This window comes from Aotus nancymaae, unplaced genomic scaffold (assembly GCF_030222135.1).
Source record: "Aotus nancymaae isolate 86718 unplaced genomic scaffold, 86718_ANA_hifiasm-v0.15.2.pri h1tg000004l, whole genome shotgun sequence".
Classification (NCBI taxonomy): Eukaryota; Metazoa; Chordata; class Mammalia; order Primates; family Aotidae; genus Aotus; species Aotus nancymaae.
This window is the reverse complement of record NW_026988415.1, coordinates 29196070-29223437: the sequence shown is the minus strand read 5'-3', so window position 1 is coordinate 29223437 and position 27368 is coordinate 29196070. Positions and strand designations below refer to the sequence as shown.

Below are 27368 nucleotides of genomic sequence, written 5' to 3'. Positions count from 1 at the left end.
CTTGTTTTCTGCAAAGATTCTACATTACACTGTATGTCTTGACCTCTCATTTTTATAACACATGCATAAAATTATATGAAAATTCTTTAAAATTTCCAGCCCACTCTTATACTGAGCATTTTATGTACTCATTCAGCAAACCATTCACTGAGCACCGGTCATGTGTCAGCTGCTGGTTAAGGCACTAGAGATACAGAAATTAACAAGACCTAGTCCTCACAGAGTTCACAGCACACTAGCAGAAGCAGATATGTAAATTGAACATGATTACAATACAATTGTGAAAGAAGCCTCTTTGAAAGCGTTGTCTACATTAACCATCTCCAATCTTTCTCTTCCCATTCTCTCTTTTTTTTTTTTGAGACAGAATCTCACTCTGTTGCTCAGGCCGGAGTGCAGTGGTGCAGTCTCAGCTCACTGCAACCTCCACCTCCCCGGTTCTTATGCCTCAGTCTCCTGAGTAGCTGGGATAACAGGTGTCCACCACCATGCCTGGCTAATTTTTGATATTTGTATTTTTAGGCGACATGGGGTTTCGCCATGTTGGCCAGGCTGATCTCAAACTCCTGACTTCAGGTGAATCACTTGCCTTGGCCTCCCAAAGTGCTAGAATTACAGGTGTGAGCCACTGTTCCCAACCCCTCTTCTCTCTCATTTTCTTTTTTTTTTTTTTTGAGACAATCTCTCTCTGTTGCCCAGGCTGGAGTGCAGTGGGGCGATCTCAGCTCACTGCAACCTCCACTTCCTGGGTTCAAGCAGTTCTCCTGCCTCAGCCTCCCAAGTAGCTGGGATTACAGGCGCCCACCACCACACCCGGCTAATTTTTGTATTTTTAGTAGAGACGGGGTTTTACCATGTTGGCCAGGCTGGTCTCAAACTCCTGACCTGAAGTGATCCACCCATCTCGTCCTCCCAAAGTGCTGAGATTACAGGCATGAGCCACCGTGCCCAGCCCCGTTCTCTCTTAAATCTTCCCGTTAGACGTTTGCTCCACCACCCAGTAAACTTCTCTTTTATTTTTTGAGACAGGGACTCACTCTATCACCCAGGCTGGAGTACAGTGGCACAATCATGGCTCACTGCAGCCCCAACCTTGAGGGCTCAAGCAAGCCTCCCACCTCAGCCCCCCAAGTAACTGGGACTACAGGTGTGCACCACCACACCCAGCTAATTTATATATTTTTTGCAGAGATAGGAGTCGCACTATGTTGCTCAGGCTGGTCTTGAACTCCTGGGCTCAAGCAATCCTCCCGCCACAGCCTCCCAAAGTGCCGGGATTGCACATGTGAACCACCACACCCAGACAAAACTTCTCTTTTTATGATAACTGGTGACCTCCATGTGTCTAGATCCAGTGGCCAATTCTGAGTCCTCATCTGACTGGGCCCTCAGCAGCTCCCTCCTCCTTGACATAACACCTTCACTCGGCTTCCTGGATGCCACACTTTCCTTTTCCTTCTTCACCGACTACTCCTTCTCAGTCTTTGCTGGGCCTCCTATTTCCTTGACCTCTAAATGTGGAAGTATTCCCAGGCTCAAGCCCTAAGTGATCTCATCTGGTCTCCTGGCTTTAAATACCATCTGTATACTGACGACTCCCAAATTATGTCTCCAGCCCTGACCTCTCCCCTCAACTCCGGACTTCTGTAGCCAACTCCCCATCTCCATTTGAATGGCTAACAGGCACTGCACAGTTGAACTCCTGATGCTTCCACCCACCCTCAAAAAACAAAAACAAAAAGCCAACCTGCTTCTCCCATAGCATTCCCCATCTCAGTTAATGACACTTCCATCTATCCCGTTGCTCAGACCAAAAACATTAGAGCCATCCTTTAACTTCTTACATAGGATGACAAAAGAAAAACAAAAGAAAAACTTTTAAATAGAGCCATCCTTGACTCCCCTCTCACACCCTCATCCAGTCCATCAGCCAATCCTGTTGACTCCACCTTCAGAATATATCGAGTCTGACTACTGCTCACCACTCCACCAATAGCATCCCAGTCTAAGCTACCATCATCTCTTGCCTAAATTACTCTAGTAGTCTCCTAACCAGTCTCCATCCTACTTTTCCCTCCATCCTTGAGTCTTTTTCAACACAGCAGCCAAAGTGATCATGTGAAAATATAAATTAGGTCATGCAACTCTTCTATTCATAACCCCCCCACCCCCACCAGCAACCTGTCTTCTCACTCAGTAAAAGCCAAAATGCAGGTCGGGCATGGTGGCTCATGCCTATAATCCCAACACTTTGGGAGGCTGAGGCAGGTGGATCACCTGATGTCAGGAGTTTGAGACCAGCCTGGCCAACATGGTGAAACGCCATCTCTACTAAAAATACAAAAATTAGCCGGGCATGGTGGTGCACTCCTGTAATTCCAGGTACTCAGGAGGCTGAGGCAGGAGAATTGCTTGAACCCGGGAGGAAGAGGTTGCAGTGAGCCAAGATTGTGCCATTGCACTCTAGCCTAGGCGACAAGAGCAAAACTCCATCTCAAAAAAAAAAAAAGCCAAAACGTTTACTGTGTGGCCTACCAGCCTTATACAATCTGGCCACCATTTACTTTCTGAAGTCATATCCCATTCCTCTCTGTTTTGTTCATTCCATTGCCACCACATTAGCCTCCTCATTGCCTCTCTAACACCCCAGACACGCTCTGGTCTCACAGCCTTTGAAGATATCTGTACAACTCGCTTCCTCACTTCCTTCAGATCTCCACTCAAAAGTTATCTTCTTGGTGAGGTCTTCTCTGATTACCCTAATAAACACTTCCGCATCCTCTAGACACTCCCTATATGTTTCCCCTGCTTTTATTTTATCCAGAGCACTCACCTCCTCTTGGTATTTGGCATTATTTGCTTATTTATTTTCTTTCTTTCTCTACTCTTCCCCTGCAATTAGAATTTCAGCTTTATAGGAACAGGGACTTTTGTCTGTTTGCTTCACTAATGTATCCTGAGTGTCTGGCATATAGTAAGTATCAATAAATATGCAAATAAATGAATAGTCTTTAGAGGGGATAATGGGAGTACAAAAAAGAGTGGGCCAGGTGCGATGGCTCATGCCTGTAATCCCAGCACTTTGGGAGGCCCAGGCAGGTGGATCATGAGGTCGGGAGACCATACTGACCAAAATGGTGAAACCCTGTCTCTACTAAAAATACAAAAATTAGCTGCACATGGTGGCAGGCACCTGTAATCCTAGCTACTCAGGAGGCTGAGGCAGGAGAATCACTTGAACTTGGGAGGCAGAGGTTGCAGTGAGCAAAGATCATGCCCCACTGCACTCCAGCCTGGGTGACAGAGTGAGACTTTATCTCAAAAACAAAAAGAGCGAAGGGGTGAGTGACGCTTTTCATGCTGGAAAAGTTGTCATGAAGGGCCTTACATATTATTCTAAGGAGCTTAGATTTTATCCTATAGGTGGTAAAAAGTCAACGGAGGAGTCAGCGGTCTGAATTGGAATCTTAGAAATGTGTTCTGACTGTAGTATAAAGAATGAGGCCCGGCACAGTGACTCACACCTGTAATCCTAGCACTTCGGGAGGCCGAGGTAGGTGGATCACCTGAGGTCAGGAGTTTGAGACCAGCCTGGCTAACATGGGGAAACCCCATCTCTACTGAAAATACAAAAATTAGGTGGGTGTGGTGGTGTGCACCTATAATCCCAGCTACTCGGGAGGCTGAGGCAGAAGAATCGCTTGAACCCAGGAGGCAGATGTTGCAGTGAGTCAAGATCGTGCCACTGCACTCTAGCCTGAGCAACAGTGAAACTCCATTTCAAAAAGAAAAAAAATGGAGAATTGGAGGCTGGATGTGGTGGCTCATACCTGTAATCCTAGCACTTTGGAAGGCTGAGGTGGGAGGATATGTGAGCCCAGGAGTTCGAGACCAACCTGGACAACATAGGGAAACCCTGTCTCTATTTAAAAAAAAAAAAAAAAAAACACAAAAATTAGCTGAGCATGGTGGCACATGCCTGTAATCCCAGCTACCTGGGAGGCTGAGGTGAGAGAATCACCTGAGCCCAGGAGGTTGAGGCTGCAGTGAGGCATGATTGCACTCCAGCTTGGGCAACAGAGTGAGACTCCATCTCAAAAAAAACAAAAAGAAAGAAAAGAATTGAAAATGACAATAGTGGGTCCAAGAGGCCAGTAATAGACTGCTGCAGTAATGCACACATGAGATGGTGGTAGCCTGAACTAACGGAATGCCAGAGTGGATACAGAGGAGGGGCTGGATTTGAGAAATGCTCTTTTTAGAAGACAGGACTGATAGGACTTGATGATTGCTTGGATAGGGCAGTGAGGGTGAGCAAACGAAGAAATCCCAGGTTTCGGGCTTGGGGTAACTGGTTGAACAGGATGGCCATTCATCACTGAGATAAGAAGTACAGAAGAAAGAATAAATCAGACACTGTCGAGGAGAAAGGCAATAGTGGGTTCTAGGTGTGTCGAGCTTTGAGTACTTGTGTACTATGCAGGTAGAGCTGCCCAGTAGGCAGTTGGGTGCTTGGTTTTGGAGGTTAATGGGAGGTCAGAGCCAAAGATAAAGATTTGGGAGCCATCTGCCTGTAGGAGGTGTTTAAAGCAAAAGCTATGGTAGAATTTTCTAGAAAGGGTATATAAATTGAGGAGGACCAAAAGAGTTGCTGGTTACCAGTGCCAAATATTGCCCCCTTAAATATCCAGTAATAACCGGGCGCAGTGGCTCACATCTGTAATGCTAGCACTTTGGGAGGCTGAGGTGGGTAGAACACTAGGTCAGGAGTTTGGGACCATCCTGGTTAATATGGTGAAACCCTGTCTCTACTAAAAATACAAAAATTAGCTGGGCATGGTGGCGCATGCCTGCAGTCCCAGCTACTCAGGGGGCGCTGAGCCAGAAGAATCACTTGAACTCAGGAGGTGGAGGTTGCAGTGAGCCAGGATTGCGCCACTGCACTCTAACCTGGGACACAGAGCAAGACACCATCTCAAAACAAAAAAAATCCAGTAATGATATAACCAAAAAGAGCCACTGGATTTGGCAACCAGGAGGTTGACAATGGAATACATTTCATTTATTCAAATGTTGATTAAATATCTACTATGTGTTAAGGATACTAAGGATACAGTGAATAAAACAGAACAAAAAAATCCCTCCTTCCATGTAGCTGAAATTTTAGTTGCAAGGAAGGAGCAGATAAATAAAGGAAATAAATAAGTAAATTATATCAAATATTAAAAGGCAGTGAATGCTCTGAAGGTTAGGTAAGCTGCCTAGGGTCACATGGCTAAGTAAGTGCAGAAACCAGGACTAGAAACGAACCTGCTCAACTCCAGAGTTGTGCTCTTCTTACTGTTGTACCATGCCTCCTCTCCCACTTCGAAAATCTTGGTTCCATTGCCACAGAATGCCATATAGCCCCAGCTAAACATTTCAGAAACAAACCAGAGTACGTGCAGAGTTTAATCTAAACTCAACACCATTTCTGAAAGCCAGCTATGAGGGGACATACCCAGACAAGTAGTACCAGTTTTATATGTAGATGAGATGGTATATTGAAAAGTCATTTCATCTGATCATAAAATTATTTTTCTAAGAGGATGACTGGGTGCAGTGGCTCACACATGTAATCTCAGCACTTTGAGAGGCCAAGGTGGTCAGATCATTTGAGGCCAGGAGTTTGAGACCAGCCTGGCCAACATAGTGAAACCCCATCACTACTAAAAATACAAAAATTAGCCAGGTGTGGTGGTATGCACCTGTAGTCCCAGCTACTCAGGAGGCTGTGACAGGAGAATCACTTGAACTCAAGAGGTAGAGGTTGCCGTGAGCCGAGATCACACCACTGCACTCCAGCCTGGGCAACAGAGTGAGACTCTGTCTCAAAAAATAATAATAATAAAGGATAAAACATTCCTTTCAGAGATGGAGCATTTGGGTAATAACAGAGTTTGGTCAGCATGGCTCTGAAGGTGGTGATGATGTCCATGGGATAGCCAAAGTGGTATAAAGGTGAAGATCACTGAAGCTGAGGGCCAGAAACTGGTCATAGGCTGGGTCATATTTATAGATGCCAAAGTTACCTAAGATGATGGTAAGGCTCGGAGAGAGTGAGCTACCAGGTGTCACAGTCTTCAATGAATGTGGAAGAGTGGCCAGATTAGGAGATAATAGCAGAACAAGGAATATGGTTCAGTGACATCAGCCCCAGCTAAGCGCTTCTGTCGTGAGAGTGAAGGAGGAAGGGTCTGGGAACAGCAACAGAGAGTGAGAAGAATGTCACCTACCCTGTCACATCTGTGATATGGAGAAATGAAGAGCCTCTGCTTGGGAGCTTCACAGAGGAAGTACCAGTAAAGAGAAGGAAACAGGAGAATACTGTAAAAAGGCTAAGGACATGGGAGTATGTTTATCCTGTCCAGAAGGCACAGGTTGGGAGGGACTGTAAGTATGAAATTGAGTCTGTCCCAAATGCCTGCTTCCTTCCAGGCAAAATAAACCACAAATATGTGCACAGGGTATCATGATTGTATTGCATGTTAATATCCATTCTAAGCCCATAGAACAAGAAGAACCCCATGGCAGCCATTCTTTGCTATCATCTTGGCCAGGAGCACAGCATCTAGAGTGCAGACTTGAGACCCTGGCTTCTTCCACTAGGACATTTATTTCCTGGTGTTTCAATCATCTCATCCCAGCTTCTGTTTCCTGCCAGGCTCAGAGCCCCTACCTCCCACACAGTGGAGGAGTAGATGTCCATTTCTCAGGAGCAGTGGACTGCTTCCGGCAGATAGTGAAGGCCCAGGGGGTCCTGGGGCTCTGGAATGGATTAACAGCCAATTTACTGAAGGTAAGAAGAGCTACCTGTCTCTGCTGCTCCTCTGCCTCTTCCAATTCTACCCTCTTCTTTTGTCATCCCCCATCACAGTTAGCTTGGAAAACCCCCTCTAGCACTAATGGGTAGCATAAGGCCAATGAATGCACACTGTCTGTCAGCCCTTTAGAGAGGTGAACATGTGTAGTGGTGGACTATCTTATACCGCATTCCAGAGGAGCTGAGCATTTAGTGCAGAAATTCCTAATGTGGAGGTTCATGGGCCCCTAAGGGGAACCTAACCCCTCATCCTAAAATACTATGCAAAAATGTATGTGTATATGCATATGTGCATCATATTCCCAAAGAACTCCATGACCAAAAAAAAAAAAAGGTTAAGTACTCTGGACTAACCTTGCACTAGCTGGCATGTAAATGATTCCAGTCAAGGCCAGCATATCATGACAGGCAGTATTAGATCATCTGCATGCATATGACCTAGATCCAGCATCTCCCAGGCAGGGCATCCCCTTCAATCACTGTCATTCCTCTACCAACCCACACTGGGCCAGCTTTCCTTTTGCCATCTTCTCTGATTCCAAAAACAGTTACCATTTGTATTGCCACTGCCATTATCTCACTTTACCCTAATCCAAGTTGACTGCAGACACATTGTTTTCTTTTTAAGAATTTAACTTGATTTTCATTTTCTGTTTTAACAGATAGTTCCATATTTTGGAATTATGTTTAGCACCTTTGAGTTCTGCAAGAGAATCTGTCTTTATCAAAATGGTTACATTCTGTCTCCACTGAGCTATAAATTGACACCAGGAGTCGATCAGAGTTTGCAGCCCCAGGAATTACGAGAATTAAAGAGGTTCTTCAAAATGAGAAAACTGAAGTCTAAAAAACCAACTCTATAAAATGGAATGGAACTAGAAGTGCACTGACGGCGTGTTGCAATCACAGATAACTGTAGCCTCATAACTGGGCACCTAAGGAGAAGCTACTGCTGTCTGCTGCTCTGGGATATGAGACAGTATGGTCATGCACCACCTCAAATCTCCGAACTGATGTCCCCATGAACTCCTGCACCACGAGAAGGTTTCCCAACATGAGTGTGTCATGATGGCATTCCACGAGATTTTGTAATCAGAATCTAGCAGTGATAAAATGTATAATTTATGCTATGAATAGAAACATAACACCGAAGAAAGGACATTGTCATAACATCTCAAAGCAACATGTAATTGACGTGGCTGAGTGGATACCACATTGTAAGCAGAGCCACCGGGTCACTTGTACTTAATGCAAAGCTTGCACAAACCAACGTCAGCCTAGTTTTGTTTAGTTTGACCTGAGACTTCCCAATACAATCTGTTGTTTTGTTTTGTTTTTAGAGACAGGGTCTTGCTCTGTCACCCAGGCTGGAGTACACTGACACAATAATAGCTCACTGCAGCCTCAAACTCCTGGGCTCAAGATATCCTCCTGCTTCACCCTCCCAAGAGTTGAGACCATAGGTGTGCACCACCACACCTAATTTTTTTTTGAGGGTGGGGATCTTGCTATGTTGCCCAAGCTGGTCTTGAACTCCTGGGCTCATGCAATCCTCCTGCCTTGGCCTCCCAAAGCACTGGGATTACAGGTGTGAGCCACTGCAACCAGCCCCAATACAATCTTTCTTGAACTCAAATTTTTGCTGACTTCTGAGTGTACACACCACTCAGTGACGTGTATCACAATAGTGATAGCTTGTAAATGTTCGATATTTTTATTTAGTTTATCAGAAACTAAATAAAAATGTCAAACATTTAAAAGCTATCACTATTGTAGTAGAATCATCCTCCTTTTTTGAAATTTGAAGCATCCCAGGCTTAAAATCTTGTGTTTCAGGAAGACAGTTTATACCATGACTGCTTAATTATGCCCTAAAGACCTTCTTCTGATTGAAGTCATGTACAGTTCAGTGGCCTCAATTCTCTGCCTTTTTAACTTGCTTTGCAAGCCTACCCTGAAAATAAATTCTTTAGTCAAGTTTTTCTCAAAGATGTCCCAGTTGCCTAGAAAGGATCAAATGGAACATTTGACACACATACCCAAAAAAATGTAACTGACTATAAACACTTTAGCCTAATCATCTGTATCAAACTTTCTAAAAATCAAATTTGAGGATTGTTCCACCTTAGGAATTCTATGTAAAGTTTAAATAACTATACTTTTCAAATAGCACCTATCCATGCATTTTTAAATGCCTTAATATAAGGCCAGGTGCGGTGGCTCACGCCTGTAATCCCAGCACTTTGGGAGGCCGAGGCAGGCGGATCATGAAGTCAGGAGTTCGAGACCAGCCTGGCCAAAATGGTGAAACCCCGTCTCTACTAAAAATACAAAAAAATTAGCCAGGCGTGGTGGCATGCGCCTGTAATCCCAGCTACTCAGGAGGCTAAGGCAGGAGAATCACTTGAAACCGGAAGGCAGAGGTTGCAGTGAGCTGAGATCATGCCACTGCACTCCAGCCTGGGCAACAAGAGCAAAACTCCATCTCAAAAAATAAAAATTCATTAATATCTAACATTAAATTGTTAATTTATACACACACATACACTTATACACAGAGAGAGATTTTCAGTATGTTGCAAGTATTTTTTCCTATTAAATTTATTTTCCAAAGAAAACATGACGTATTGGGCATTTATTGCTAATCTGAGTTATAAAACTATTGTTAAATACATACTGGCCAAATCTGTAAACTCTCTGAGCCTTATCCTATTTAAGTATACCAAAATAATTCACTTTTCCAACTGCTGCGGCATTCTGTTTTATGGAGAATGGCAGTTAACACACATACATGGAAATCTCATCTGTAGCTCAATCTGTTAGAGTTTGGAGGGTGGCAGATTCTTTACCCAGAGTGAATAGTTCATGTTTATTACTCTTTATTTTCCTTGAAACAGACAGCTTTTCAAACAGTTCTGAAAGCTGCAAAAATATTTTTTACTTTATTTTTTTAATTAACTCTAAAATCCTAACCTCACATTATTTCATGGTAATATCTTGTGTATTCTTCACAAGTTTTTTTTTCTTTTGAAAACAATTGTCACCTAGGCTGGAGTGCAATGGCATGATGTCAGCTCACTGCAACCATTGCCTCCCGAGTTCAAGCGATTCTCAAGCCTCAGGCTCCCGAGTAGCTGGGATTACAGGCACCTGCCACCATGCCTGGCTAATTTTTGCATTTTTAGTAGAGACAGGGTTTCACCATGTTGGCCAGGCTGGTCTCCAACTCCCGACTCTAGGTGTTCTGCCCACCTCCACCTCCCAAAGTGCTGGGATTAGAGGTGTGAGCCACTGCACCCTGCCCTTCCACAAGTCTTATTAAATAGATAGCCAAGCTCTTGCAGTTGTCATGCACAGAAATGTTTTCTGAGCTGCAGTTTTGATTTTTTCTTCATTAAATTAAGAGGGGAAAATAATATGCCTGATTTTTCTAATTTCGGAAGAACTCTAAAACTCTTGTTCTGTTTCTAAAATAAACTTCCAACTAATTTCATTTCCTTGGAGGTGTGAAGAGAGAGTTCTGCCTTTCTGCTTTATGGCTGACAGTGAGCACCACACTGGACTAAGTATTTGAGAAGGATTATAAAGATGTGTGATGCAATATTGATTCAGAAGGAATTTATGGGCTTAAGGAACAAAACATACATACCTACATATATGTAATGACTGATTACAAAGCAAATGCAAAGGCATGATAATGTAGTATCAACTGTTTCTAAGATTGCCAAGGAGCTTATACTTAGTGAATAAAAAACTGAAGGGGTCATCACAGGGGAGAGAGACTAGTGATCAGCAGAGATTTGGGGAGGTTGTGAATCTTATTTTTTTTTTTTTTAGACAGGGACTCATTCTGTCACCCAGGATGGCTAACTGCAACTTCTGCCTCCCGGGTTCAAGCGATTCTCATGCCTCCGCCTCCTGAGTAGCTGGGACTACAGGCGCCTGCCACCATGCCTGGCTAATTTTTGTGTTTTGTTGGTAGAGACGGGGCTTCACCATGTTGGCCAGGCTGGTCTCGAACTTGCGGCCTCAGTTGATCCACCTGTCTCAGCCTCCCAAAGTGCTGGGGTTACAAGCATGTCCCACCACACCCAGCCATGAGTCTTGAACTAAATTTTGAAGTAAGTTAAGGGATATGTATTGGTCATGAATAGGAAGGCACTGCAGGTTAATGTCAGGGCATATGCAGTGTCACAGAGATGGAAGCAAGCAAAAGTGGTTTAGAGTAAGAAGAGTGGCTTTGTGCATTTATTCAATAACTGCTAGGCACTACAGACACAGTGGCACAAAAGGCAGATAAGGTCTTTGCCCTCAAGGAGCTTATATTCTAGTGAGAGTGGCAGTCAATAAACAAGTAAACCAATAATTTAGGTAATCATGGACTATAATGTTATGAGGGTGCTTATATACAGGATGTTTTATTAGAGAATTATGTGGAGGTAAGGGGAAGGGGAATATTTTATTTTTGGTTTTTGTTTTCTTTTGTTTGAGACAAGGTCTCACTGTGTCATCCAGGCTGGACTGCAGTGGCACGATTTCAGCTCACTGCAACCTCTGCCTCCCTGGCTGAAGCCAGAGGGGAATATTTTAAATCAGGGTGCCAGAGAAGGCCACTCTGACAGGTGACATTTGAGATGAGACCTGAATGATGAGAATGAGCCAACCATGCAAAGAACTAGGGAAGGCTGGTAGAAGTGCAGTGGGGTTTACAAGTAATTGATCACAACCAGCTACATATTTCTTTGTTCCTTCCTACTCACACTGCTTCACTTGACTTGACTTAAAAAGTGAAAAAAAGGGGGCCGGGTACGGTAATCCCAGTACTTTGGGAGGCCAAGGCAGGTGGATCACTTGAGGTCAGAAATTTGAGAACAGCCTGACCAACATGACAAAACCCCGTCTCTACTAAAAACACAAAAATTAGCCCCACGTGGTAGTGCACGCCTGTAATCTCAGCTACTTGGGAGGCTGAGGCAGAAGAATCGCTTGAACTTGGGAAGTGGAGGCTGCAGTGAGCCAAGATCATGCTACTGCACTACAGCCTGGGTGACAAAGCAAGACTCCATCTCAAAAACCATCATTCTCAGCAAACTGACACAAAAACAGAAAACCAAACACCACATGTTCTCACTCATAAGTGGGTGTTGAACGATGAGAACACATGGACACAGTGAAGGGAACATCATACACCGGGCCCTGTCGGTGGGTGGGGGGCTAGGGGAGGGATAGCATTAGGAGAAATACCTAATGTAGATTGCGGGGGCATGGATGCAGCAAACCACCATGGCACGTGTATACCTACGTAACAAACCTGCATGTTCTCCACATGTACACCAGAACTTAAAGTATAATAATAATTTTTAAAAAGAAAAGAAAAGGAAAAAAAAAGAGAGGGAGAAGAGCATTCCTGGCAGAGACAAAAACAAGTGCAAAAGTGTGGCAGTGGGAAAGCCTTGGTGAACAGAAAGGAAGCGAGGGTAGCCAGAGTGTGGTGAGAGTGGGAGATGAGACTGGAGAGAGCGAGCCAGATCTTATGTGGCCACGTGGGCCAGAACAAGAAGTTCGATTTTATTCTAAATGCAGTGGGGAGGCATCGAAGATTTTTAAGCAGAAAAGCAATATAATCTGACTTTGATTTTTAAAAGATTACTCAGTTGCTGTGTGGAGAACAGATTGGAGGGAAGCAAGGCAGTGAGAAGACCAGTTAAGAAGCAATTTCAGAAGTCCAAGCAATAAAGGATGGCTTGGACTAGAATAGTGGCAATAAACATGGAGAGGAATGAATGAGTTCAAGATGTATTTTGGAGGTGGACTCAGCATGATTTGCTGAGCAATTGAATGTAGGGAGTTGAAGAAAGGAGTCAAGGGTGGCATCTAGGCTTTTGATTTTTGTTTGTTTTTCTGAGACAGGATATCTTTTGCTCCAGGCTGGAGTGCAGTGGAGCTATTTCGGCTCACTGTCGAAATAGAACTCCATCTCCCGGGTTCAAGCAATCCTTCCACCTCAGCCTCCCGAGAAGCTGAGATTACACGCACAAGCCACCATGCCTGGCTAATTTTTGTGGACATGGGTTTCACCATGTTGCCCAGACTGGTCTTCAACTCTTGAGTTCAACTTAGCAAGGCCTGCCTTAGCCTCCCAAAGTGCTGGGATTACATGTGGCTGGTTTTTGGCTTTTGACTTGAGAACAGGTAGATCATCTTGCCATTTGCCGATGTGGGGAAGACCGAGGAGGGCCAGAGTTTTGGTGGGGAGGAATTAAAAGTTCTGTTTTGGAAATGCTAAATTCAAAATGCCCATGAGACATGCAAGTAGAGAAGTAAAGTACACAGTGGGCTGGAGCACACGCTGTCTATGTAACCATCCAAACCAGTCGCGGTAAGCAGAATAATGGCCCCTACCAAAGGTATCCACACCTTAACCCCCAGAACCTGTGAATATGTTACCTTTCCTGACAAAAGGGACTTTGCAGATGTGATTACTGTTACAGACATTGAGATGGAGGGATTCTCCTGGATTTGTTGGGTGGGCCCAATCTAATCACAATCCTTAAATCCCAGCACTTTGGGAGGCCGAGGTGGGCGGATCATTTGAGGTCAGGAGTTCGAGACCAGCCTGGCCAACATGGTGAAACCCCATCTCCACTAAAAATACAAAAATTAGCCGGGTGTGGTGGCAAACACCCATAATCCCAACTACTCGGGAGGCTGAGGCACGAGAATCACTTGAACCTGGGAGGCAGAGGTTGCGGTAAGCCAAGATCATGCCACTACAATCCAGCCCGGGTGACAGAGTGAGACTCCGTCTCAAAAAAAAAAAAAAAAAAATCACAAGTGGGAGAGGAAGGCAGAAGAATGGGTCAGGGAGATGCAAGGATGGAAGAAGAGGCAGGAGAAATGAAGCCTGAGGAGAACTGGATTCGCCATTGCTGGATTTGAAGACAAAGATTTCCAGGAGCCAATGACCTCTAAAAGCTGAGCATGACCCTCAGCTGACAGCCAGCAAGGAAACAAAGGACCTCAGCCCTACAGTCACAATCAACTGGACTCAGCCAAGAACCTGAATGAGCAAGCTAACAAATTTGCCTCTGGAACCTCCAGAAAGGCACTCGGGCCTGCGGACCCTTCAATTTTGGCCCAGTGAGACCTATGTCAGACTTGTGACCTACAGAACTGCAAGCTAATAAATTTGTGTTGTTTAAACCAATGCATTTGTGGTAATGTTATAGCAGCCATAGGAAACTACCATATCAGAACATTATTGATAATTATTTCAGGATAATAGGGACAAGTCTAGAGTTTGGGGAAAAGTGATGACTGGAGACATAGGAATTTGGGTGTCATCAGCAGATGGATGGCATTTAAAGCCAAGGGACTGAGTAAGAACACTAAAGGAGTGGATGGGAAGAAACTTCTGGGAGAAGGGGAAGCAGCAAAAACTGACACTGAAGATGGTGGCTAAAGAAAGGCCTCAAGATGGGACTTGAGGCTGGGCACGGTGGCTCACACCTGTAATCTCAGCACTTTGGGAGGCCAAGGTGGGAGGACTGCTTGAGCCCAAAGAGTTCAAGACAAGCTTGGGCAACATAGGAAGACCCTGTCTCTACAAAAAAAAAATTCAAAAATTAGCCAGGGGTGGTGGCAGGTGCCTGTGGTCCCAGCTAATCAGGAGGCTGAGGTAAGAGGGTCACTTGAGCCTGGGAGGTTAAGGGTGCAGTGACAGTGAGCCATGATCGCACCACTGCACTCCAGCCTGCGCGACAGAGTGAGACCCTATCTCAAAAATAAATATATATAAATTAATTAATTAATTAATAAAATTTTACAATAGGATGATGGAAACACATCACACTGTATGTACTCTAGTACATACAGCTAGGGTAGTCATCAGAAAATAAATATCACATATTAGGTCCTGAAATAAATATTTTTGCTCATATTTCTAAAAGGAAACTTGAAATAAAATTTTGTGCACTCATTATGTTTACTTTGGAATTAGAAGAAGCTATACATCTTTATCAAAGATGAATCTCTGCTCCATTTTCAATGGACTCACCTGGGGATCCCGATTGCTATACTAAGCTGCCTGATTATATATATATCAAATTACATTTAATTCTATATATGTAATATGTAATTTTTCCCATGAAGTTATTTAGTCTTACTCAGACTAAAGTTGGAGATCAACAAAGCAAAATGCAACTGTGCAGGGGATGTTTTGTGTAAATTTAAGGGGTATGAGTGCAATTTTGTTATATGAATATATTGCTTAGTGGGGAGGTCTTGTCTTCATATAACCATCACCTGAATAATGTACATTGTACCCTGCACAGGTTTAGAAGATAATCACAGCTTATAAAATTTATTAAAATATATCAAATATTTCTAAGTTAAATTTTTCTGAGTTAAATTATTTATATACAATTGGGCCAGGTGCAGTGGCTCATGCCTATAATCCCAGCACTTTGGGAGGCTGAGGCGGGCTGATCACTTGAAGTCAGGAGTTCGAGACTAGCCCGGCCAAGATGGTGAAACCTCATCTCTACATAAAATACAAAAATTAGCCAGGCCTGGTGGCAGGCACCTGTAATCCCAGCTACTCGGGACAATGAGGCAGGAGAAGCACTTGAACCTGGGAGGCAGAGGTTGCAGTGAGCCAAGATTGCACCACTGCACTCCAGCTTGGGTGACAGAGCAAGACACTGTCTCAAAAAACTTATTTACATACAATTGCATTTGAATGGTAACAAATCACCCCCATTTTCCTTCCTAACACATGTATATAAAAATAAAAACATTTGATCTAAAAAAGAAAGCAAGAAAGAAAGGCCTCAAGATGTGGAGGAACTGGAACTCTTGTACCCTGTTGTTGAGAATGTAAAATGGTTCAATCACTCTGGAAAAAACTTGGCAGCTCCTCAAATGATTCAACATAAGTTACCACGTGACCCAGCAATTCCACTCCTAGGCAACTATCACAGAAATAAAAACATATGTCCACAAAAAAACTTGCATGGGAAAGTTTATAGCAGTGTCATTCATAATAAGCAAAAAGGGGAAATGAGCCAATGTCCATCAAATGATGAATAACAAAACGTGGGCAGGGCATGGTGGCTCAGGCCTATAATCCCAGCACTTTGGGAGGCCAAGGTGGACAAATCACCTGAGGTCCAGAATTTCAAGACTAGCCTGACCAATGTGGTGAAACCCTATCTCTACTAAAAATACAAAAATTAGCCAGGCGTGGTGTCACATGCCTGTAATCCCAGCTACTTGGGAGGCTGAGGCTGAGGCAGGAGCATGGCTTGAACCCAGGAGGCGGAGGTTGCAGTGAGCCAAGATCATGCCATTGCACTCCAGCCTGGGCAACAAGAGCGAAACTCCATCTCAAAAAAAAAAAAAAAGTGGCATATCTGAACAATGAAATACTACTTAGCAACAGAAAGTAATTAACTATTGATACATACAACAACATGAACGAATCTCAAAGGGTTACATGCCAAGTGAGAGAAGCTGGACCCCAGAAAGAAGAGTACATAATATATTATCTCATTTATACAAAATTATAAGAAAGGCAAACTAATCTATAATGACAGAAAGCAGATCAAAGTTTGCCTGGGGATGGAGAGATTACAAAGGGGCACAAGAAAATTTTGGGTGGTGATGGATATGTCAATAATCTTAATCGTGGTGATGGATTTACACGTGTATACATGTGAAAAAACTTAGCAAACTGTGCACTATAAATATGTACAGTTTGGCCAGGTGCGTTGTCTCACGCCTATAATCCCAGCACTTTGGAAGGCCGAGGCGGGTGGATCACCTGAGGTCAGGAGTTCAAGACTAGCCTGGCCAACATGGTGAAACCCCATCTCTATAAAAAAAAATTAAAATAAAAAAATAAAATATATATATGTACAGTTTTATTGTCTGACAATCACACTTCAATAAGACTGTTGTTTTGTTTTAAGCAGGATTTAAGCAGGATTCCATGGGCTGGAATCCTCCACCAACTGTTTTGTTTTGTTCTGTTTTGTTTTTTTGAAACAGAGTGTCACTCTGTCATCCAGGCTGGAGTGCAGCAGTGCGATCATGGTTCAATGCAACCTCCACCCCCCTGGCTCAGGTGACCCTCCTGCCTCAGCCTCCTAGCTGGGACTACGGGCATGTGCCACCACGCCCAGCTAATTTTTAATTTTTTTGTAGAGATGGGGTTTCACCATGTTGCCCTGGCTGGTCTCAAACTCCTGGACTCAAGTGATCCTCCTGCTTTAGCCTCCCAAAGTGCTGGGATTACAGGGATTAGCCACCCCATCTGGCCATAATTTTCTTAATATTAATAAAATCTGACACATATTAAATGCTGTTCTATGCATACATTATCTCATTAACATGTGCCTACAGTCCTCTGAGGTATAGGTACTATATAGGTACTACGAGCATTCCCATTTTACATCTGAAGAAATTGCAGTTTGGAGAGGTAAAGCAATTTATCCAAGACCTGACGGCTAGTAAGTGGCAAAGCCTGAATTTAAACTCAAGCAACCTGGCTGTAGGGCCCACCCTCTTAACCACTGGGCTAAATTACCTTTCTCTTCCTATTTGCCCCAAATTCCGAGACCCAGACCCAGATGCTCAAATCCACTTATCTTATAGATATAAAACGATACGGCCATAGAATCTTAGAAACGGGAAGAATGTAGAACTCTCTTCCAGACCAACACAGCAATTTCCCCCATAGCATCCCTAACAAGTGGTTATGCTGCCTCAACTTTTAGCCTTTCCAGTAGCAAAAAGTTCACCCCCTCATACAGCAACCCATTCTACCTTTAAGTAGCTTATATTTTAGAAAGTAATGTCTTCTTGAACTGAAGTCTACCTTCATGAAACCTCTGCCAGCAGGCGTTAATTCCATATTGAATGTTTTAATTCTCTTCTACCACACAGTCCTTCAATTATGAAGACAGTTATGATGTCCCTCTTTCACCCAAAGCTCTTTCCCAGTTAAATATCTCTCATTCATTCAGCCATTTCTCATAATACATGATTTATAGACACTTCACTTTCCTGATTGCCTTGTTTGAATATATTCCAGTTTGTTAATATCCTCTTAAATGTGGCATCCAGAATTAAACGTAAAACTCTATGGGCTGGCCAACAGAGACCCAAGTGAAACTGAAAGTCCCTCTGATCTGGTCACTACCATTCTCTTAGTGCAACTCAAGAATCATTAGTATTTTTTGGCATTGCCAACCCACAGTGAACTAGGACACGTAGTTCTAGTTCTCTTTTTCACACATGCTACCATTAAGCTCTATCTCATCCTTAAATGTCTTGCACTAAATAGGGCATTAGAACCCTTTATTGCAGTGCTTCCCATTTTATAAGCCTGGGTTTATTCTGGACTTTAGCCCTTATGAGTCAATTCCCAGAGGTATGTGATATTCTTTGGGCTTTGTCATTGGAGGCACAGTCCTCCTTCTGTCATCTATACATGTACTTTTAAGATGTGAGCTCATCAGAGAATAATCTATAAGGATACTGTAGTTTATTAGACATCTCTCCCTTTTTATCATTGGGACTTTTCCAAATTCTACAGTTCTGAATTTTCAACTGGATCCTTCCTCTCCCTCTTGAGCTATCTTTCTCTTTTGGTGTTAGGCCAGGAGATCATACTTATCTTTTTTCTGATCCTTTTGAAGTCTACCTTACATACACACAAACATACACCGCCCCCCCCTCCACACACACACAGGTTAATTAACCTATGTGACCATGCCCAACATTTTTTTTTTTTTTTTTAGTTTTTTTGCTTGACAGATATCCAGATGACAGGATCACTTTCCCCAAGATTCTTGTCACTTTCACTTTGCTAACCAGATCTTCCTTATTTATTATCAGAATTAAGCCCAGCTTAGCAATTTACCTCATTGCTTCTTCATTCTTTTGAGAACTATAATTACACTGTATTAGCAAGAGAGCCAAGAATCTATCAGATGTTTTCTTAACTTTAAGATGGTCTTAAAAATAAGAAAAAGGAATGTATCAGCTATGTTGTTATCAGAATAATGGAAATTCCAGGTGTTCAGAATTGGATTAGAATTGGAAAGGGTGTAGAACTCTCTTCTGGACCAATTTCCTAGTAATTCTCAAGGAAAAACAAGGAAGAGAGTCAGGAATGACACTTTTAAGGCCTTTAAGATGTTCAGATATTGCCAAAATGCAGATTATTCCATGTCTCTAATCACTCTTTCTCATCTATGTGACAGTTTTATGAAGTACCATTCATACTTTTATTTATTTTACTTTTTATTTTATTTCTTTTTGAGATGGAGTCTTGCTCTGTCACCCAAGCTGAAGTGCAATGGCACAATCTTGGCTCACTGCAACCTCCGCCTCCCGGGTTCAAGCGATTCTCCTGCCTCAGCCTCCCAAGTAGCTGGGATTACAGGCACGAGCCATCACACCAGCTGATTTTTGTATTTTTAGTAGAGACGGGGTTTCACCATGTTGGCCAGACTGGTCTCGAACTCCTGGCCTCAGGTGATCCACCCCCGCCTTGGCCTCTCAAAGTGCTGGGATTACAGGCATGAGCCACCATGCCTGCCCCATTCATACTTTAAATCTGAGCAGTCTCTTGTATACTTCTACAACTACAATCACTTTCATTTCTCCCTTTCATTCTCACTGAATGCTTTCACCCTCCAGCCAATGAATTATTGGTTATACTTTCCTGATATATTACTGCTCTCCTCTTCTTCTGTATGGTATCTCTCTGAACCAAGTTTTCCAGATGCCAGCCAGAAGTTCCTACCAAGTTTGAACAATACCTATAAAATTGCATTTTTCTGAGAGTATTAAAATTTTACATTCCATTTATTACCCATATTCTGGGTGTTGGTACATAGATATCTGAGGCCTTAAAAGTGCCATTTCTGATTCTCTTCCTTGTTTTTCCTTGAGAATTACTAGGCATTACCTTAGCTTTAGTTCCTCTTTGACTTGTATTTTACATAGCTCCCAGAAACACAATAATTACTAACACAGCACTATGTCTCAATGAAGGAATTCGTTTTGATTAAATGACCAGCCATATATCATTATCAATATCATCATCATCATTATTATCACTAATATTCTTCTCGGCTGGGCACCGTGGCTCATACCTGTAATCCCAGTAATTTGGAGGGCCAAGGCAGGAGGATCTCTTGAGCCTAGGAGTTCGAGGCTGCAGTGAGCTATGATTGTGCCACTGCACTCCAGACTGGGTGACAGAGTGAGACTCTATTCTCTATTTTCCTGGATGCTTGTTCCTGGTTTCTTTTTCCTTCTTTTTTCTTTAAAAAATTTTTAAACTTTCACACTTGTCAAAATGTTGCAAAAATAGTACAAAAACGTCCACATATCCTTTATTGAACTTCTCTAAATGTTAACATCTTACATGGCCACCATAACCAAAAATAGTATTGGTAATCTACAGATATTCAAACTTCACCAATATAACCAAAGTCCTTTCTCTGGTCCAGGAGCCAGTTGAGGATCACATATTGCATTCAATTGTCAAGTCCCTTTAGTCTCCTTTAATCTGTGACCATTCCTTAGTCTTCCTTTATCTTTCATGACCTTAAGACTTTCGAGAATATCTGACTCCTTAAAGTATACATGGTGATAGGCGACTAGGGAAGCTCCAGCTCACCACAGATTTAGCAAAATACCAAGTGATGGCATGAAGTTGCTTTTAAATGACCCATCTTGTATTTCATCATCAATAGAACCACACTTAGTTACCCAAAGACTGAGAAGGGGAAAATTCTATGTAACTATTTGATCATCTTTTTTTGTGGAGAGAAAAAAACTGACAAAACAATGAGTTCTAAAACAGAATACAGTAGAGGCATCATGCTCAAAGAGAGTAGCAGATGTGGCCAGGGAAAGGTCACATGTAGAAAAGGGATACACGAGTGATGGTGAGGTATATCGAGAAATAATTAACAGTTGAATAAAAATGCATTAATCAGAATGTCGAGTTCAAACTAGAAAGGTTTTGAATTTTGGCCAGGTGCGGTGGCTCACACCTGTGATCCCAGCACTTTGAGAGGCTGAGGCGAAAGGATCACAAGGTCAGGAGTTCAAGACCAGCCTGACCAACACAGTGAAACCTCATCTCTACTAAAAGTACAAAAATTAGCCAGGCGTGGTGGTGCATGCCTGTAATCCCAGTTAGGAGGCTGAGGCAGAAGAATCAGTTGAACCCAGGAGGCAGAGGTTGCAATGAGCCAAGATTGCGTCACTGCACTCCAGCCTGGGCAACAGAGCGAGACTCCATCTCAAAAAAAAAAAAAAGGTTTTGAATTTTATTTTTAAATGCATTATAAATAAAATCCACCTCTCTCCAAATAAAGCCCTCTGTAGAATTTTGCTTTAGCTCTTGCTTCTCTCACCAGAACATAGAAGTGAGTATCACCTTCGGAGGATATACTCTACCATTCTCTCAAACTGTACAGCAAGGTCATTTTTGTATCCAGCTACCTCACTGTTATAATCAGCTGGAGCCTTTCACTAACACAGGTCAAAGATTTCTCCCAGGATCAACAAAGCTAGATTAAAAAACTGCTCCTTCGAACACATGCAGTTTGCGTGCATCAGTTTGGATCGCTGGGGTTCTTGGGGAGACTAACAAATGGCAAAGTGTACTTTCAGAAGAAGGGCCTAACCATCCTGGAGGGTCCTAGAATTGGGTCCTTCCACAGCCAGATCTGGAGAAGATGGGAGAGGGCAGGAAAGGAAAGTGAAGGAAATGAACACTATGTCTTCTGTGTGCAAAGGCCTGCTGGCATTTTGCCTTTGGGAATTCTGAAGTCTGGGAACATAAAGTTCAGCTGCAGTTGCAGTTTTCCACAGTTATCCTTATTTTTATAAACATTGCTATGATTATTCACACACAGAATTTGTGATTACACTATCTGCTCCTGTTCTGAAACTGAGGGAGTACACTTAAGCTAACAAGTAGTTTTTTGAGGACATGTGCGGCAAATGCTTACCCAGTGCAGGGATTAAGGGGCTCAGTAAGCACTTGTCCATTGGCACAATGGCTGCCAATCTAATTCTATTGATTCCTCTAAATGTTTCTGGAGTTCAGAAATCTATTCGATCCAAGGGCACTTTACCTGGAGTCCTGGGAGCCAAATGTCAACGTAGCTCCTAACCTTTCTAAGCCTCTTAGCCTTCTGGGTACAATCTCTGTATTTGCCTTCTGACTAAAAATCACTTCCCCACCCCCAGCCCAGTCCTTTGGACTCTCCTAAGCCAATTCCCGGCAAGATCTTTGTTAAACTGTATTTGCAAACCAGGGTCTGGGGCACGGTGGCAGTTCCTGCGTCTGCTGTTCCCTTAATTTTGTCTGGTTTCACTGGCTCCAGGACAGTGCCCGGTCTAGGGCGGGAAGAGTGAGGCACTCGCCTTGGTGAGAAATAACTCAGTAATTAAGACAAATTATTTTTAATGCACTATTTTTAAAAATCAAAAGCAATGCAAAAATCCATGAACAAATTATCAACATTTGAAATACAGACAGGATCCCAACCTGCACTTACATGACCTGGTCTCTCTTGCCTCACCCTAATCCCAGCCTTGACATTCCAATTAAACTTTATTTACAAAACAAGGGGTCCGGCCAGCAGGATAGTTTGCCAATACGACTTTTTTAAAGTATCGCATTAACTAATGTTTATCTCGATGACTGAAGGGTTTTTTTGGCATCCCTGTAACAAATGCGTCTCACCCTAGTCCTGGTCCTTCTCCAAGGGTTTTTCTCCAGGCACACTGTGACCTCACCCTACCTCCTCACTCCGAGGTTTCTCTCAGGGTCCAGCGTTCAAGTCTCGGGTGTTCTCTGGACCCGCCCCTTCCACCCGCCTGGTCCGGTGCCAAGGGCGAGCCGGGGCGGCGCGGACGGCGGTCCCGGCCCGCCCTCCACGACTCCTCCCCCTGCGCGCTGGGCCACTCAGCGGCTCTGCCGCCCAGCGCGCCGGGGCCTAGCCACCGCCCCGGCCCCGCCTCCGACGCCTGCCGCTCCGGCGCCGGCTCCCCCTATATAAATCGGCCATTTGCGTCGCTCCGCCCCGCAGCCCCGGAGTCAAAGCCGGTTACCGGCCTAGTCCCGTCCTGCAGCAGCCTGCCTCCTCTTTCCTTTCAACATGACAGATGCCGCTGTGTCCTTCGCCAAGGACTTCCTGGCAGGTGGAGTGGCCGCAGCCATCTCCAAGACGGCGGTAGCGCCCATCGAGCGAGTCAAGCTGCTGCTGCAGGTACAGCCTGGGATCCAGGAGCCCAACCAGGAAGTGGGGGGAAGGGTCGCACAGAAGGCGGGCGCGCAAAGGGTGGCGGAGAGCGAACTCTAAAGACAGGCCCTGGCAAGGAAAGGCCAGAGGCGGAGCAGAAGGCAAACTGGTGGGAGACTCCTTTAGTGACCTGAAGTTCTGAGTCTAGGAAGAGGCCGGGGGCGGAGAGGAGGACCAGGCGCTCTACATCCCCGAGGCGCCGGACTCGGATGGAGCAGTCCCGGAGAGACGGTCTCCCCGGGCCTGGGCGTCTGAAGGCCGAAAGCCGGCGTTATATAGGAACCCCAGTCCTTACCGAAGACCTCAAGGTCGCGGCAAGGAGATAACTGCCCAGGGAAGGCCATGCGCCCGGGTGCAGCGGCAGCCCAGCACGCGGACGCACTCAAACCTCGCCGGGCCGGAAGCCGGCGCCGGGAAGCGCGTGTGCCTTTTACGTCCGCCCCCGCGCAGCCGCGGCCGCCGGGGCCCCTCTGCCTGCCTCCCTGCGCCGCGCGCTCTCCACTGCCGGCTCTAGAGGGCGCGACCGGACGAACATGTAGGGGTGGCGGCGGCGGCGCTCGGGTCACCTCTGGGAGCGGAGTGGGGGCGGAGCGGGACGGAAGCAGCTTTGGAGACCTGAGGCGGAGGCTGCAGTCCCCAAGGTGACCGCGCCCTACATGGGACTCGCCCTAATGCCTCTGAACCTGGGTTTGAGGTAGTGACCTTTCTCCGAGGTCTAAAGGTCATGGGTCCGCTGGAGGGTGCCCCCTTCCCACCCAGAGGAGTGGAGGCTTAATGCCTCTGGTGCACATCACCTCTTCCCCTGTGACAGGCTCAGGGGGCTGGGAGGGTCCAGCCAATATGATATAGGAAGACTAGATTTGGGGAAAGGGGAGCCAGCCTTAAAGGGCATTGATTGAGATGGCATATGCTCTTCCCTTTCCCTTCCCCATGGTTATAACTGTCCCTGTTGGCTTCCTTCCTAGGTACAGCATGCCAGCAAGCAGATCACCGCAGATAAGCAATACAAGGGCATTATAGACTGCGTGGTCCGTATTCCCAAGGAGCAGGGAGTCCTGTCCTTCTGGCGTGGTAACCTGGCCAATGTCATCAGATACTTCCCTACCCAGGCTCTTAACTTCGCCTTCAAAGATAAATACAAGCAGATCTTCCTGGGTGGTGTGGACAAGAGGACCCAGTTTTGGCGCTACTTTGCAGGGAATCTGGCATCAGGCGGTGCTGCTGGGGCCACATCCTTGTGTTTTGTGTACCCTCTTGATTTTGCCCGTACCCGTCTAGCAGCAGATGTGGGTAAAGCTGGAGCTGAAAGGGAATTCCGAGGCCTCGGCGACTGCCTGGTTAAGATCTACAAATCTGATGGGATTAAAGGCCTGTACCAAGGCTTTAACGTGTCTGTGCAGGGTATTATCATCTACCGAGCTGCCTACTTCGGTATCTATGACACTGCAAAGGGTAAGTTTTCTGTGGGCTTTGAAGTTGTGATCATAGCAGACAATTTAAAAGAGCTTGTACCAACCTAACATTTCAAGAGCCAGAGAGTTGTTTTTTTGTCATTGCTGTAGGAAGCCGAGATCATCCAATGCAACCCTCGTGTATAGATGACATGTTTAGGGGATGCGGGGAAAGGAAGTCAGTAAAACTCTGCTTTTTGGTAAAAGCGTCTCTTTCCTATTCCCAGGAATGCTTCCAGATCCCAAGAACACTCACATCGTTATCAGCTGGATGATCGCACAGACTGTCACTGCTGTTGCTGGGTTGACTTCCTATCCATTTGACACTGTTCGCCGCCGCATGATGATGCAGTCGGGGCGCAAAGGAAGTAAGTTTCACTTGAGCAGAAGATAAAGTCATAGGCGTGGGGCAAGCTGTGGCCACAAACTAGTGAGGCCCACCTTTAAAAATGGCTATCTGCCTGGGCAACGTGGTGAAACCCCGACTCTACTAAAAATACAAAAAAAAAAAAATTGCTGGGATGGCAGCATGCACCTGTAATCCCAGCTACTCAGGAGGCTGAGGAAGGAGAATTGCTTGAACCCAGGAAGCGGAGGTTGTAGTGAGCTGAGATAGGGCCACTAAACTCCAGCCTGGGCGACAGAGTAAGACTCTTGTCTCCAAAAAAAAGAAAAAAAATGGCTGTCTGTCCAAGTCAAGGGATGGGGTTGATAGCATCGGGCTCTTCAGATGCCTATGAATGAGGGTGCTTAAATGGTATTAGAGGTTAAGCCCAAGGGGTAGTCTACATATTCGTGCTGTTTTCTCTAGTCACAGCATTAATATTTCAGTGTTGCCCATGCTAATGTGTGAATGTTGGGTTTAAAGCTGACGTTAGTCCTTAGAGAGGTGGGGCTCTGCTTTATTTAGCCTAGTGAATCTTAGGATTTTTCATCAGCCTTTGCTCGCTAACTCCACGTCTTTATTCTTTGCAGCTGACATCATGTACACAGGCACACTTGACTGCTGGAGGAAGATTGCTCGTGATGAAGGAGGCAAAGCTTTCTTCAAGGGTGCATGGTCCAATGTTCTCAGAGGCATGGGTGGTGCTTTTGTACTTGTCTTGTATGATGAAATCAAGAAGTACACATAAGTTATTTCCTGGGAATTTTCCCCCTGTGAACAGGCATGTTGTATTATATAATGTATCTTGAGCATTCTCGACAGACTCCTGGCTGTCAATTTATCTGTGGCAACTATTTACTGGTTGAAAATGGGAAGCAATAATATTCATCTGACCAGTTTTCTCTTAAAGCCATTTCCATGATGATGATGATGATGGGACTCAATTATATTTTTTATTTCAGTCACTCCTGATAAATAACAAATTTGGAGAAATAAAAATATCTAAAATAAATTTTGTTTGCAGTTTGTTTTCATATTAAAACATACTTTATATTTGATTGCTATGTTTGAATACTACCTTTTTAGTGAATGCTACATTTTTAATAACGCTACAGTATCTCCGGAGATGAAGAACGGTCTTTGTAAAACTGGTTGTCAGCCATCCACTTACCAAAGAATAAGTTGGTTGTGCCACCCACCAATGTTCCCAACACATTAGCAAAGGAATTCAGGCCCAGTGCATCCAAAAAACGTTCATTGCCTATGGACGGTCATAGCTGAATGAGCTTTCTCTAATAAATACTATGAACCCACCTTTCTTAGTCCTATGGTTATTAATCAAGGAGCACAAGCTGAATTGTTCACATTAAAATGGTTACATTTGTGTGAATATCACCTCATTTAAACAAAAATTTTTTAGACTGTTTAAATCATTACCGATTTCATCCAGTTTCCTTCATTTTCACCTGGCTCAAGCCATTTTTTGTGTGTGTGTGTGACAGTTTCACTCTGTCGCCGGGCTGGAGTACAGTGGCTCAATCTTGGCTCACTGCAACCTCCGCCTCCCAGGTTCAAGCGATTCTCCTGCATCATCCCGAGTAGCTGGGACTACAGGCGCAAGTCACCACACCCAGCTAATTTTTGTATTTTTAATAAAGATGGGGTTTCACCATGTTGGCTACCAGGATGGTCTCGATCTCTTGACCTTGTGATCCGCCCACCTTGGCCTCCCAAAGTGCTGGGATTACAGGCGTGAGCCACAGCGCCCGGCCCGCTCAAGCCATTTTTAGTCCCATTCAGAGCAGAGGATTAGAGCTGGCACGGTTTCGTAGTGCTGAGATTGCAGTACCGTTAAAGATTCTGAAGAGGGCTAAACATCGGCCATGACCTCAAAACTCACCTTAAAAAGAGGAAATAGCATCTGCATTTTGCTTCATGTTAGTAAGCCCGGTCATGTTTATTTTCAATAAACCCTTATTTGGAATCCACGAGTGTTTGGATTTTCTGTAGCTCTTGATTAGGGTTCAAATCCAGTAGATTTTTGCCATGAGATTTGTACTAAGAATAAAGTATGTCTGTCAAAGCACAACATTAAAAATGATAGGATGGGTGGCTCACGTGCACATGTAAAACTCATTCCTGAGGAACATCCCACACACTGGCATGTATAAGCTATTCATAAGAGGTCTGCGTGGCATGCATGAATGCCCAAAGGTCCCAGAGTTTATTGTTTTGTCCTGTGGCCAGGCACCTGAATCGTAGTATAGCTTAGTTAAGAATTCTGTTCTGGTATCAAAGAAGCCTGGACTGAAGATCTGGACTCTGATGCT

General features: G+C 44.4%; 2 protein-coding genes across 2 annotated transcripts in view; both read left to right on the top strand.

The window, feature by feature from the left end:
• The window catches only part of SLC25A43 (solute carrier family 25 member 43), a 52322-nt gene extending 40564 nt beyond the window's left edge, over positions 1–11758 (top strand). Inside the window, exons 4-5 of the mRNA XM_012475851.2 lie at positions 6704–6838; positions 7525–11758. Of these exons, the coding sequence (XP_012331274.2) occupies positions 6704–6838; positions 7525–7725 (336 nt within the window). The 3' untranslated portion in view covers positions 7726–11758. The remainder of the gene's footprint in view (positions 1–6703; positions 6839–7524) is intronic.
• An 11218-nt stretch (positions 11759–22976) lies between these two features.
• On the top strand, positions 22977–26050 carry SLC25A5 (solute carrier family 25 member 5). The gene is made up of 4 exons (XM_012475839.3): positions 22977–23169; positions 24168–24654; positions 24881–25021; positions 25629–26050. The coding sequence occupies exons 1-4, from the start codon at positions 23059–23061 to the stop codon at positions 25784–25786; spliced, it is 897 nt and encodes a 298-aa protein (XP_012331262.1). The 5' UTR covers positions 22977–23058; the 3' UTR covers positions 25787–26050.
• Positions 26051–27368: the final 1318 nt, after the last annotated feature.